At 44.4% G+C, this 13,474-nt stretch overlaps 1 protein-coding gene across 1 annotated transcript in view; it reads right to left on the bottom strand.

Annotated features, from left to right (window-relative positions):
• The window catches only part of rnaset2l (ribonuclease T2, like), a 111,631-nt gene that overhangs the window by 55,264 nt on the left and 42,893 nt on the right, over nt 1-13,474 (bottom strand). The window contains exon 4 of the mRNA XM_056283829.1: nt 9,506-9,563. Within this exon, the coding sequence (XP_056139804.1) occupies nt 9,506-9,563 (58 nt within the window). The remainder of the gene's footprint in view (nt 1-9,505; nt 9,564-13,474) is intronic.

Raw genomic sequence — 13,474 nt, 5'->3', positions numbered from 1 at the left:
GGTTGAATCAGTTCATCTGGACACGTTTATTGACAGATACGTTTCATCATCATCTAAGTGACCTCTTCAGTCTCACCTGACTGCAGGTGTCCCCACCCTTATAAACAATACAGTGGTATAACTTTCCTTAAGTACTCTGAAAGACGCCCACAAATAAAATCGGCACCTTCTTAAAAAAATGGCCTAAGTCATATTTTCAAGTTTTTCAAAAAACAGAATAAACTGAAACTGAAACAAAATTTGTCAGTTTATTCTGTTTTTTGAAAAACTTGAAAATATGACTTAGGCCATTATTTTAAGAAGGTGAGGAAATGTATTATTATTATTATTATTATTATTAACGACCGAAACCAACGACCGGTTTCATATCCATCATATTCAAAACCTCGACGCTCGCTTCCCAGATAGCATAATTGCTGTGGCCCGGACCCGTCCCACACCCGACACTTCATCCGGCCCACATACCGCATGGAATGATGGCACTTGGGCGGTCCGCTCCTGTCTGCCAGATCTGGGCCAGAACCAAGCCATAGCAATGCTGCATGTACCACATATTTGCCAAAGGTGGCCCATATTTGTTTTGTGATATTTGGGCCATATTCACCATTTACCACACGGGCCACTTCAGGGTCACATCCAGACCACATGTTGCCCAGAGCACCGCGTCTTTGCCAAAAAAGGCCCACATCTGATTTGGCATATTTGGGCCCTATTTGCTATTATACATGTGGGCCACTTCAGGCTTACATCCATTTGGTCAGGGCCAGAAGAAGGCCATCAGTGCCACATCATTAACTGAAGTGGCCCACATCCGGATGCCATCTGGGATGCCCCCCCCAATACATGTGGAGTCGCCAGCCACTTCTTTTCACCTGACAGTGAGGTTTCACCAGGAGAATGTAGCACGTGGGAGGATCACGCTATTCCCCCCAGTTCCTCCTCCCCCCCGAACAGGTGCCCCCCGACCCACCAGAGGCCGGTGGGTGGGAAGACACATGTGGTAGTCTGGAGGCCTCCCCGGATTGGCAGAGGGGGTGCAGCAGTGACCGGGACGGCTCGGAAAAGTGGGGTAATTGGCCAGATATAATTGGGGAGAAATCCCCCCCAAAAAAAGGAAAAAAGAAGAAGCTAAAGACGCAGCTCTTTCTCGAACAGCTCATAGTATTAACAATAAATAAATAAACAATCGCTTCTATGCATCGCCTTTGTGCACTGCCTGTTGACACCCAGTGTGTCCTTTCGAACTTGAACCAAGTTTTTTTTTACATTTACTTGCTTGTTGCCTCCTGATTAGAGCCTCGCTTGCGTTGCATTAACTGTCAGATGTACGTAACTTTGGATAAAAGTGTCTGCGAAATGGAACTGTAACGTATGCAAATTCTCTTTCTTTCACTCAGGGATGAGGATGTGCACATCCCTGATAGGGAGGAGCTGTTACTCTCTATGCGGCTGGCGAGCCGCATAGAGAGTAACACTGCAGTCTAGTTAATGGTCACTGTAATTTGCATATGAAACCGCTCATTGGTTTGGGTCGTTATGCCACTGTATTTTTTATAAGGGTGGGGATACCTGCAGCCAGTTTAGAGTGAAGAGATCACTTATGCCCCTTTTCCACTACACAGTACCGGCTCAGCTCGACTCCATTTTTTCATTTTCCATTACTTGAAAGTACCAGCATTTTGGTAACTGTTACCACTTTTCTGGCACCACCTTTTTCGAGGTTCCACAAAACTTGGAGTGGGGACCAAAATCAATGCAGACCAGCTACACCGAGGGGGGTACTGCTACGGCAATGGAAAATGACACTGCGAGTCAAGTCGAGCCGGTACCACGTAGTGGAAAGGGGCATCAGATGAGTGATGAAACATATCTGTCAAGAAATATCGGATCCAGACGAACTGATTCAACTTTCTGTGTGTTTCCATCGTTCACATTAGTTATGACATCTTTTTAATGACCAGCTTCATTCAGATCTTGGACATGGACCACAGCTTGACTCAGCTTTACAGCGGTGTCCTATGGGACAAGTGAACAGGCGTGTTAAATGTGTCCTTTAAACTAGCAGTTCCCAACCTGGGGTCTACGCACCCCTTGGGGAGGGTGCCTGAGGGACCAGGGGGTGAGCAAGGCTTTGTCTGCTCCGGGGGGGGGGGGGTCACAGGGGTTGCACGAGGATTTTCTGCTCTGAAGTTGTCAAAGTGCACATGTGAAATAAAAGCATAATAACTCACTTACTGGATAATCTATTTTATACAAAAGTCTGTACATAAAAATATTTTAAAAGATACATTTTGGGACCCATCAATCTGGGCTATCAAACCGTGAGTGGGCAGTGTTGTCAGGTAGCAGCTAATGTTAGCTCGTCTTGGTTTGTTCCTGCAGTAAGCAGCAGCACTTTATGAATGAAACAAGGTGGTTGAGAAACGTATGAGTGCGGATGACTCAGTGTCAAGAAAGAAAGTAAGGTTTTATTTCCAGAGCCACCTTAACTTTGGCTTTACGCAAGGACAGGACAGGTCTTGGCCAGAATGTGTCATGTGCGGTGAGACACTAGCTCATGAAAGCATGAAGCCAAGCAAAATGAAAGCACACTAAGAGACTAAACATCAAGAGACTGTTGGTGAACTAAGGAATGTTTTGAGAGGAAACAGCGGGCGGCGCTATCAAGAAGATCCGCCAACATCAGAAAAGCATTTGAACGAGAAGGCAGTGATTTGCACAGAGCCACGGCGGCGTCATGTGAGTGTTGGCTATTAATTGCCAAGGCTAAAAAGCCACGCACTGTTGGAGAGCAGCTTATCAAACCCGCCTGTCTGAACATTGTAGAGAGGCTGTGTGGCCCACACACGGCTGATAAAGTGAAAACCGTCCCACTCTCTGACCACACCGTCAAAGACACAACTGATAGAACGGCTGGAGAGTGAAAGAAGCAGCTGCACAAGAAGCTGAGGAATGTTCCCTTTGTCGTTCAGTTGGATGACCAACAGTGTCAGATGAGTCCGTGCTCATCGTTTCATGTTCCAATATGTTGACGGTGACGACTTCAGTTCAACGTATTGTCATTAAAAACAATGTGCAGGCACATGTAAAAATGAAATAAGGGCTGCGGCTTCACCAAACAGTGCAAAGCAGACATAGACAAACACAGTGTAAGATATACACACATGAAGACCAAAAGGTAAAAATAAGTTAAAAGAGAGCTGGAGTACAAAATATCTACAGACATTCAGTGGGCAGCCAGGTTCAGGTGGGCAACAGGTTGGGGAAAGAAGCTGTTTTTGAGCCTGGTAGTGCAGGCTCTGAGGCTCCTGTAGCGCCTCCCAGAGGGCAGGGGGAGAACAGTCCATGGTTGGGGTGGGTGGGATCTCTGCTGATGCTCAGACCCCTTCGAAGGCAGCGTTTGTGATAAATGTCTTTTATGGCTGGGAGCTGGGTACCGGTGATATGCTGGGCCGCCTTGACGACCCGCTGCAGAGCTTTCTGGTCTACTGAGGTGCAGCTGCCCTACCACACTGAGATGCAGCTGGTCAGGATGCTCTCTATGGTGCAGTGGTAGAAGTTGGTGAGAATTTTGGGGGATAGACGGGCGCTCATCAGCCTCCTCAGGAAATGCAGGCGTTGTTGGGCCTTTTTCACAAGGGCCTGAGTGTTTGATGTCCAGGAGATGTCCTCGCTGATGTGGACTCCAAGGAATTTAAAGCTGAAACAAGACCTTCTTGTGTCTACCAATCTAACCACAACAACAGGCCAGGATAGTTTTACCTCCATCTCTCATCCAACAATCTGCCCTACGAGAACCTTGCTGCATGCTGCACGGGTGGGGCTGCAGCTATGATGAGCTTGCTGACCTTCAAGCCGACTCGGTGTCAAAGAAATGTTTCTAGGAGAACAGATACAAAAAGTGTTGGGATAATCAAAGGGCACGCTGTTCCACCCAGACTGGCCAAATACGCAGTTACAAGGGTTATTCTGCCACTCGCTCAGCACTACATATGTGTCTGAGACAGCCTTCAGTGCCCTGGTAACAATAAAAATAAAAGCCCGTAACACACTCCAAGTACACCGGGACTTCAGGCTGGCTGTCACAAGCACTGCACCTAACATCCCATCCCTGGTCACAGGCATGCAAGCCCAAGGTGGCCATTAGTTTCTGAATCAACAGGATGGCACAGACGCAGTAGAAGTGTTACTGTTAGAGCCAAAATAACACACAGACCTACTGTCGGTCAAAAAACAGTGTTCACAACTTTACATGATGTGCATGTAGATGTCAGATGTCAGATTACAACAGTACCAATATGTTGATTCAGTGAGCCTGAGTCAGATGACAGCAGGCCTACTCTGTTGGGTTGTTAAAAGAAAAAAAAAAGTTAAGCTTATACAAGACATTTAAACGCAGATGTTCTGAGGATGGAAACGAGACATGTATTGAAGATAAAGGTAGAAAAAAAAACTATAATTGATGTTAATTTTTGCAAATAAATATTTGGAATGAATTACTTTTCTCTCGGTGTGTGTGTGTGTGTGCAGCGCCAGTTGGGAACCACTGCTTTAAACGACAAACCCCCCTAGTGTGTCAGTCAGACTGTGTCCCTGACTGTCCATTATCTATGACTTCTCTATGGCGCTGGCCCGCTAGTGTATGGATGGTTACTACTAAGTAAGTATAGGCTGCTACTTCCTGCAGGGTGAACCAGGAAGCAGATCAGCCATGTCATCCATCATTGATTATATTGGACATTTCACATCATAACTTTTAACTTTCACTTCCAAATATGTGGTCTATATAATCGGGTTAAAATTGGACTTGTTGAAACATGTATGACACTCCTGTTCAGTTGTCCCATAAGACACCATTGTGAAGCTGAGCCCAGCGGTGGTCCAGGTCCAAATCGACAAAATGTAGCTGGTGAGTAAATCAAATCTTAACTAATATGCATGATGGAAAAACTGTGAAAATAAGACCCAGCTTGCAAATCAATTATCCCTTAAGCTCTCTCCATATTTAAGATGTGGTCACAAGAAAAAGTTCATTTTCAGCCTACAGCTGCAAGTATGTTTGTATGACAGAGACATCAGCCTGAAGGCAGATGTGTTTCTCATATCGAATACCCTGATTGTCAGTATCCTGTCACAACATCCTTACATTGTATATCACCATACACTTGCTTGCTTGCTGGTAGTCCATCAAGTCCGATGATGACATCCCTCATTGTTAATGGTGTGTTCTTTGATGACTGTAGAGTCCAATTCTTGATCCACAAGTTTTATTGCACATTTGGGCATATGAGGTCTGAGTTAGTGGGGGCAGCATGGTTGTTTGTCTACTTAAGTCTTTTCTGGGTTTATTTCTTCTTCACATTCCTCTCCGTTTCCAGTTGCGCTATACCTCTGTGGTTGATGACAGCTTGCTCCAATCTCAAGGGGTCAATACAACATTTTTTCCGCCAGGTTTTTGGCTGGTCTTTGTATCGCTTCTTCTGAACACCTGTGGACCGGCGGCCCAGATGAAGCTGTCCACACAGTAGTTGACATGGCAGGCATTCTTGAGGCATCCTGATAACATGCCCAAGCCAGCCCAGTTGGTGTTCAGTGACCGTGCCTTCTATGCTCTTGCAGTTTGTGCTAGAAAGAATCTCAGCATAAGGAACACGGTCATACCACGTGATCCACCATGATTCGCTGCAGACACCTTATGTGGAACCGCTCCAACAACTTTAGGTGGTGGCTTTATGTGACCCAGGCTTCACAGCTGTATAGGAGAGGTGTGAGACAGACGGCTTTGTAAACGGCAATTTTGGTGTGCAGGTGGAGGTGTTTGTTATGGAAGATGTTACATTGGAGTCTGCCGAAGGCTACAGAAGCTTGCTTGATTCTATTGTGAATTTCTGGATCAGTGTTGCAGCCCTCAGAAAGGATGTTGGCCAAGTATTTGAAAGACGGCGCAACTGAGAGTGGCTGGTGTTCTATAGTGAAGACAGGCATAGTGGGTGGGGGGCTGGACCTCCATTGGCATAATACCTCAGTCTTGGTTGTGCTGACTGATAGACCCAGCCTGCTATAGGCATTCACAACTGCAGCAAGGATGGTTTGCAGGTCTTCTGGTGTGTGAGCTACAAGAGCGCAGTCGTCAGCATAGTGCAGCTCACCTACAAAGCTTCAACAATTAGTGTCCTCAGTTCCCAAACGCTTATTGAGTGTTGTTAAAAGGAAAAATGATGTAACACAGTGGTGAACATGCCCCTGTCCCAGCTTTTTTGGAACATGTTGCAGGCATCAAATTCAAAATGAGTGAATATTTGCAAAAAAACAATAAAGTTTATCAGTTTGAACATTAAATATCTTGTCTTTGTAGTGCATTCAATTGAATATGGGTCGAAAAGGATTTGCAAATCATTGTATTCTGTTTTTATTTACGTTTTACACAACGTCCCAACTTCACTAGAATTGGGGTTTGTATAACAAAAGAAAGGTATCTTTAGAATCAGCACTTTCCAAGGATTGCACAGGTCGAAAAATATTTCAAAAAGCAAGTTAAAATATTATTTTGAATTATTATGTTATTTGCGAAAGAGGCATTCCAACAATGCTTTGTGGAGACTTCCGACAAATCCTTCCAGTGGTCAAGGGAGGCACTACACCAAGAGTGTATGTTTGTATGTTCACTTAAAACTCCAGAAATACTCATTGTAGAACAAAAAGAAATGTATCTTTAGAATCAGTACTTTCCAAGGATTGCACAGTTCGAAAAATATTTTTAAAAAAAACAAGTAAGAAACTTGATTTATTGGCAAAAGAGGCGTTCCAACGATGCTTTGTGGAGACTTCTGGCAAATCCTTCCAGTGGTCAAGGGAGGCACTTCACCTAACACTGTCAATGCTAGCCTGAAGGCACGCAACGTGGTTTACCCTGAGGTGCTTGAGCACTGAGAGATTAATACACACATTGGCAAAGAAGCTTGATGAATGGATTGAAAATTATGACATTTGATAATTTTGGTTAATAAGATTCGTTTAATCGACATTTGTTTATCACATGTATCATATCATAAATTATCCAAAATCTAATCATCGATTATATCGTAAAGATCAAATTGTGTTGGTTGTTTTGGTGAGAACATTTTCCCTGGGCGGTGCCGGGTACCTCTGCTAGTAGTCTTTATAGAATTGTAGAAGTTGTGCATATTATTTCTGTCAGCATACGATTGAATCTTGTGAACTTTGTGATATATTTCGTATTTTGCAGAGTGCACAACGCTGTTTGTACCTCCTTATGTGCTGTTTGCCACTGCTGCCGAAAAATGGTGGATGCAGGGCAGTACTCCTGCGTGCCATATGCATGGTTTCTAGCAGGGATGTGATGGTGTCAAGAGTTCTCGTCGAACCAGTCCTGATGTTTTCTGGCTCTGTCGCCTAGAGTCGATTGCAGCTTGATGTAGCAATGAGGTTAGGTAGGTCCATTTCTGATCCATGGAATTGTCAGAACTCAGAATGGCCTCAAACTCTAGTGCCATCGTGCCTACAGAGCAAAGGAACTCATTTCATTCTGGAGCCGACTTCAATTTAGCACAGTTCAGTTGCTTTTAAATGGGCTTCTTGAGACACTGTGGGGGGCGCACTTTGATGTGGAGCTTGGTAATGATCAGGCAGTGATCCGTCCAGCATTCTGCACCTCTCATGGCCCAGGTCAGCAAGACATCACTAGTGTCAATACATCTTGATATGATATAGTCAATCAGGTGCCAGTGTTTAGATCGTGCGTGCATCCATTATAAACACAGTATGTTTGTAATGCACAGTGCAGCCTTAGACCGTTTGCATTAACCTGACCAACCCTCTGCCTACCCAGTACTCCATTCCATATACCATTGTTCTTTCCTACCCTAGCATTAAAGTCTCTCAGAAGAAGGAGCTTGTCCTTTTTTAGGATACGATGAAGGGCCTTATCTAGTTGCCGGTAGAAACTGTCCTTCACACCGTTGTCAGATGGTAGTGTTGGCGCATATGCACTTAACAGAGTGGCATAGCGTGCCTTTGCTAGGGGGATACGGAGGGTCATTAGCCTCTCACTTAGTCCAGTGGGTGTTTCAGTGAGGCTGGGTAGAATGCTGTTCTTGATTGCCAGTCGAACCCCATGCTGATGTTATCTGCCAAGGGGATAGCCTCTCCAGAAAAAGGTGTACCCTCTTCCTTTCTCTCCCAAGGAGCCTTTACCCAGGAGTCTGGTTTCACTGAGAGCAGCAATGTCCATGTTGTAGCCTCCAAGTTCCTCAGCAATCAGCGTGGTCCTTCGATGTGGTCTGTTGCCATCATTATCAAGAAGAGTCCTAACATTCCATGTTGCCAATTTGAAAGGGATCATTTTCTTGTTTTTACCACAGGATGGAATTCCTGGTAAGTGGGGTAACCTACCCAGGAGTTTGGTTGAGTGGACAATTTTTAGGCCACCTTTTCTAGGTCCCTCACCAATTGGGGTGAGCAGGGTGGTCCCTAAACAGGGTTGCTCAGTCACAAGGGGGTGTGCCGAAAGCAGCTGCCACTCAATCCTAACTGCTAGCGACCACATACCCCGTGCCGCTGATGTGCAGGTCCCTGGCTAGGAGCTCCCAGGCCAATTCTACCCTGCTCCCATCGCCAGACACCCCAACGCCACCAGACTTCAACCGGATATTAGGCCAGATATTGTACACCATGGTCAGAGGTGAAGACCTAAGCAAGGAGGTTTTTGGAGTGCCACAGGGGGTGCACAGTTCTCAATAGCACTGTCTTTACCATGACAGGTTGGTCCTGGTAGCAAGGGCTTATACCCAGGATGACCAGTCATCCATCATGACTGCAGGAGGTTGCCAGAAACTCCATAGTGTCAAAGAACCACTTAATGTGTGCTGCCAAACATGCTGCTTTTCTCTCAGAGTATGCTCCCCTAGCCTTTGTCTCAGTAGACTTCCCACAAGGCAACGGGGCAGTGGTTGGCTATGAACAGCCTCTGGTGACCACTACAGCTCTGCGGTCCCCTACCAAATTCGCCTGAGGTCGTGAGGCACCCAGTTACTGTGTGTGGCCACGAGGAGGCCTGGCAGGGGTCTTGGTGAAGGAGAAGCTATGTACTAGCGGGGAAAGGCTTATGCACTGGGCTGCTTCCTTGTTCACCACAAGGGCTAGCCAGTGGCAGCAAGCTGTAAGCAAGAGGTTAGAAAAGCAGGCAGTAAGGAAGCATGCATCTTACCTCTAACTACTGCACTACTGCACTAAACGCATCACATCACCCTGTGTGAAACACACACACGCACACACACACACACACACACACACACACACATGCTGTCTTTCTAACGTTAAAGTACATGCTCGTCTTTTTTCACTTTTATCTTTTTCTCATAAACAATGTCTTTCACTGTGAGAAATTGGCTGTATATGTAAATGCAGATTTGATTAATTGATAGATTAACTGATAAATGGTGCTACTGTGATTATGCAGTTTATTTTCTCAGTGACAGTGACTTACCTTGATGTCAGAAGGAAATATGGGCCAACATCCACAACAGTTCTGCACTCGTTGAGGCCTGCATAGAAGATTCACAGAGAAATCACATATGAATCATTCATGCTCATTTATTAATTCACTCATTTAAGTTCTCTTTTCAGCTACCGGTACCATGACTCTCACACGAGGTACCCTGGTTTGATATAGTTGTAGATGTGATGTACTTTACTCTGCATCTTAATTCATAGGCCCCCTAATTCAGTTAGTTTTATCTCCGAGTTTTCTGACTTCTTATCTATTGTCATGCCAAAATATGAAAGAGTGCTTAATCTTGGCGATTTTAATATTCATGTGTGTTGTCCTTCTCATTCCCTCACCTCACAGACTCTTTTATTCAATCATTCATTCATTCATCTTCAGCCACTTCTATGGGTTCGGGTCACGGTGCTAGCAAGCTAAATAGGGCACTCCAGACGTCCTTCTCCTCAGCAACATCCTCCAGCAACTCCTGGGGGATCCCACATCATTCCCAGGCCAGATTGGACATGTAGTCCCTCCAGCAAGTTCTGGGTCTACCCCGGGGTCTCCTCCCCATTGGCCGTGCCTGGTAAACCTCTGAAGGAAGGTGCCCAGAAGGCATCCTGATCAGATGCTCGAACCACTTCAGCTGGCTCCTTTCGACGCAAAGGAGCAATGGCTCTACTATGAGCTCCCTCCGGATGTTCGAGCTCCTTACCTTATCTCTAAGGCTGAGCCCAGATACTCTATGGTGGAAATTAATTTACGCCGCTTGTATCCACGGTCTCACCCTTTCAGTCAGTACCCAAAGCTCATGATCATAGGTGAGGGTTGAAACGAAGACTGACTGCTAAATTGAGAGCTTTCCCTTCCGGTTCAGCTCCCTCTTCATCACAACGGTCCGGTACAACATCCCCATTACTGCTGATGCTGCACCAATCCGCCTGTCAATCACTCGCTCCACCCTACACTCACTCGCGAACAAGACCCCGAGATACTTGAACTCCTTTACTTGAGGCAACAACACATCCCCAACTCGGAGGGAGCCATCTCTTTTAACCTCATCCAATCTGTTAAAGGGGCCACACATTCCAAAGGCCACATCTTAGACCTTGACTCTCATCTGGTTTCTCTCTCGAATGTCTTAATCTGGTGGATATGCCTGTATCTGACCATAAAGCTTTCATTTTCAAAGTCCCACTACAGGTTGTTATTCATAGTCACTATCTTAAAACACGCTCTCGCATTCTCACCGCTGGCTCTACAGTTAAATTCTGTGATGCTTTTAATTTGTCATCCTTTAATCCCTCTTTATCCCCTCATCAATCCAGTTAATAATAACAACAACAACAATAATCACATTTATATAGCTGCACTATTAAATTCATTCAAGGATCAGTGCCTATCCATCCTTGAATGAATTGCACCGTTTAAAACTATGAAACATAAATCACGTAACCTCCCGTGGCTGAATGATCACACCCATGCCCTTAGAAGACTCCGTAGAAAATCAGAACTACAATGGAAAGCCAACAAGTCCGAATTAGCACATAGTGTTTACAGTGTTTACAAATGTTTGATATTTGTTTTTATTTATGTTGATTTCTTTAACGTGTTTATCAAACAAAAGACTGGGATCAAACATAACACCAAGATTTTCAGCTGTCACACTATATAATCACAGAGTTGTCAATTGTTATTGTTACTTGATCAAATTGGTGTCTGTGTCTAGCAGGGCCAACGACCAGCATCTCAGTTTTGTCTGAATTTAAAAGCAGAAAATGAGGTGACATCCAATTTTTCACAGCAGCCAAGCAGGCCTCTAAATTAATCATTTGAGTATGATCATTAGCCCTTACAGGCACATACAGCTGAGTATCATCTGTATAGCAATAGAAATTTATTCCATGACTACATATATTATGGCCAAGAGGTGAAATATAAAGAGGAAAAAGGGCCCAGAACTGAGCCCTGAGATATGCCATATTTAACATCAGAGAATTTTGACATAATATTATTATAGCAGACACAATGTGTTCTTCCAGATAAGCCAAGTCAATTTTATTTGTATAGCCCAATATCACTGTGAGGGCAATTCAATATGTATGTTGCTTACTTTTAATCTTTGACCATAGATCAGCTATACTATGTTTACACTGTCTGAACAGATGTCTGGGGTCTCATGCGTAGCAGACAAAGGTGGTGTTAAAAGTGTCTCTTCCGTGTAAACATGGTAAGGGCCTGTTGTCACGGGAAGTGGTCCTGGAGGGTTCTGGCAGAAAATAAGGATGAGGGGAGACCTGACCTATGACCTTATAGAACAACATGCGAGTTCTGTTACCCACCAGGATGACAGTCCACCAAAATAAGCTATTTCCCCCAAGACAGAATGAGGGAGAGAATCTGGCTACGCACCATTGTGGCAGAAGCTACCTCCTCTTCATGAGAAAGGAAACTCTGGGCACATATTGCTGTGGTCAAAACAATGGGTATAAGTTTTGTTGCATTGTATACACTGGTGTGCTCCGAGATCGAGGCATGCACAAGTGTCTGAGATTGTGCGTCTGTTCACTGAACATATTAAAATCGTGTGACAATACTGTAAGAGATTTTTGTCTCGCTCCTAATTTAACATCAGAGTGGAATTAAAGAATTGCCACAACAATCACAAATTTGCCTCAGGGGGCTTTACAGCAACACAACATCCTGTCCTTAGACCCTCACATTGGATAAGGAACAACTCCCACACTCACAAAAAAAAAAAACCTTTAACAGGGAGAAAAAACAGAAAGAAACTTCAGGGAGAGCAATACCGGAAGGCTCTCTCTCTCAAGATGGATAACGTGCAGTGGATGTTGTGTTTACACAATTTAGAGAACACAACATTGAAAGAGGATAACAAAATAATAAAGGAATTATAAAATATTTGATACTGGATACTGCCAAGCAGTATCCAAATGCCGCCAGAACAGCCCAGGACCCGAGCCACGCGACCAGTATTACCATGTAGACAAAAAAAATTAGTCACACATTTCAGTGAGAGAAGGACATAACATTGAAACAGGATAACAAAATTATAAGGACTTAGACGATACATATAAAAAGAAAATGTGATATGATGGGGATGTCAAGCAGTGTCCAGGTGGCAACCACCATTACCGTGGAGACCTGGAAGGAGGACTGACTGCACGTGCACACAAGGGAGACTCACATCACACCATTCACACACAGAAGGAGAGAAAGGAGAAGACAATAATACACTACAATTTCATCAGCAGAACAGTGCTTGATAAATTCATTGAGACAGAAAGTGACCTGCCATGCAATACAGGTTGTGAAGCATTCAACTTAAATTTAACTAATTAGAGGCTAAATCAAAAAGATGAGTATTACAGTTGGATTTAAAGGAATCAACATACTCTGATTGTCTGACGGCAGCAGGCAGGTTATTCCACAAGAAAGGGGCCTGATAGGAAAAGGCCTTGCCACCAGCTGACCTCTTTTTAACTTTGGGTACACAAAGAAGCCCTGTATAAGAGTGAAGAGCTCGAGACAGCTCAAGCAGATCAGACAGGTGAGATGGGATAAGCCAATTTAGGATTTTATAAGTCAGCAGAAGCGCCTTGAAGTCTGATCTAACATGGATAGGAAGGCAGTGAAGGGAGGCAAGAATTGGTGTAATATGGTCACATTTTCTAGTTTTAGTTAGGATTCTAGCAGCAGCATTCTGAAAAATCTGAAGACTGGATACCGAAATTGCTTCCTAACCAAAAATAATAAAACTATCAACGACATGGCCTTAATTGTTCATGAATTCAATGATGTTTGTGTTGGTGTTGGTCCTGGTTTGGCTGGGGAGGCTGCGAGCACTGGCTGTAGAAATGAGGTGGCAAGTAAAGATGTACAGCTAAAAGAATCTCTGTTTTTAAAGGGAACAGAGGAAAAAGAAATTACTGACATTGTCAAAAGATT

This window comes from Lampris incognitus, chromosome 7 (assembly GCF_029633865.1).
Source record: "Lampris incognitus isolate fLamInc1 chromosome 7, fLamInc1.hap2, whole genome shotgun sequence".
NCBI classification, from domain to species: Eukaryota; Metazoa; Chordata; class Actinopteri; order Lampriformes; family Lampridae; genus Lampris; species Lampris incognitus.
The sequence above is the reverse complement of the archived record's forward strand: the minus strand, read 5'-3'. Positions and strand labels throughout refer to the sequence as shown.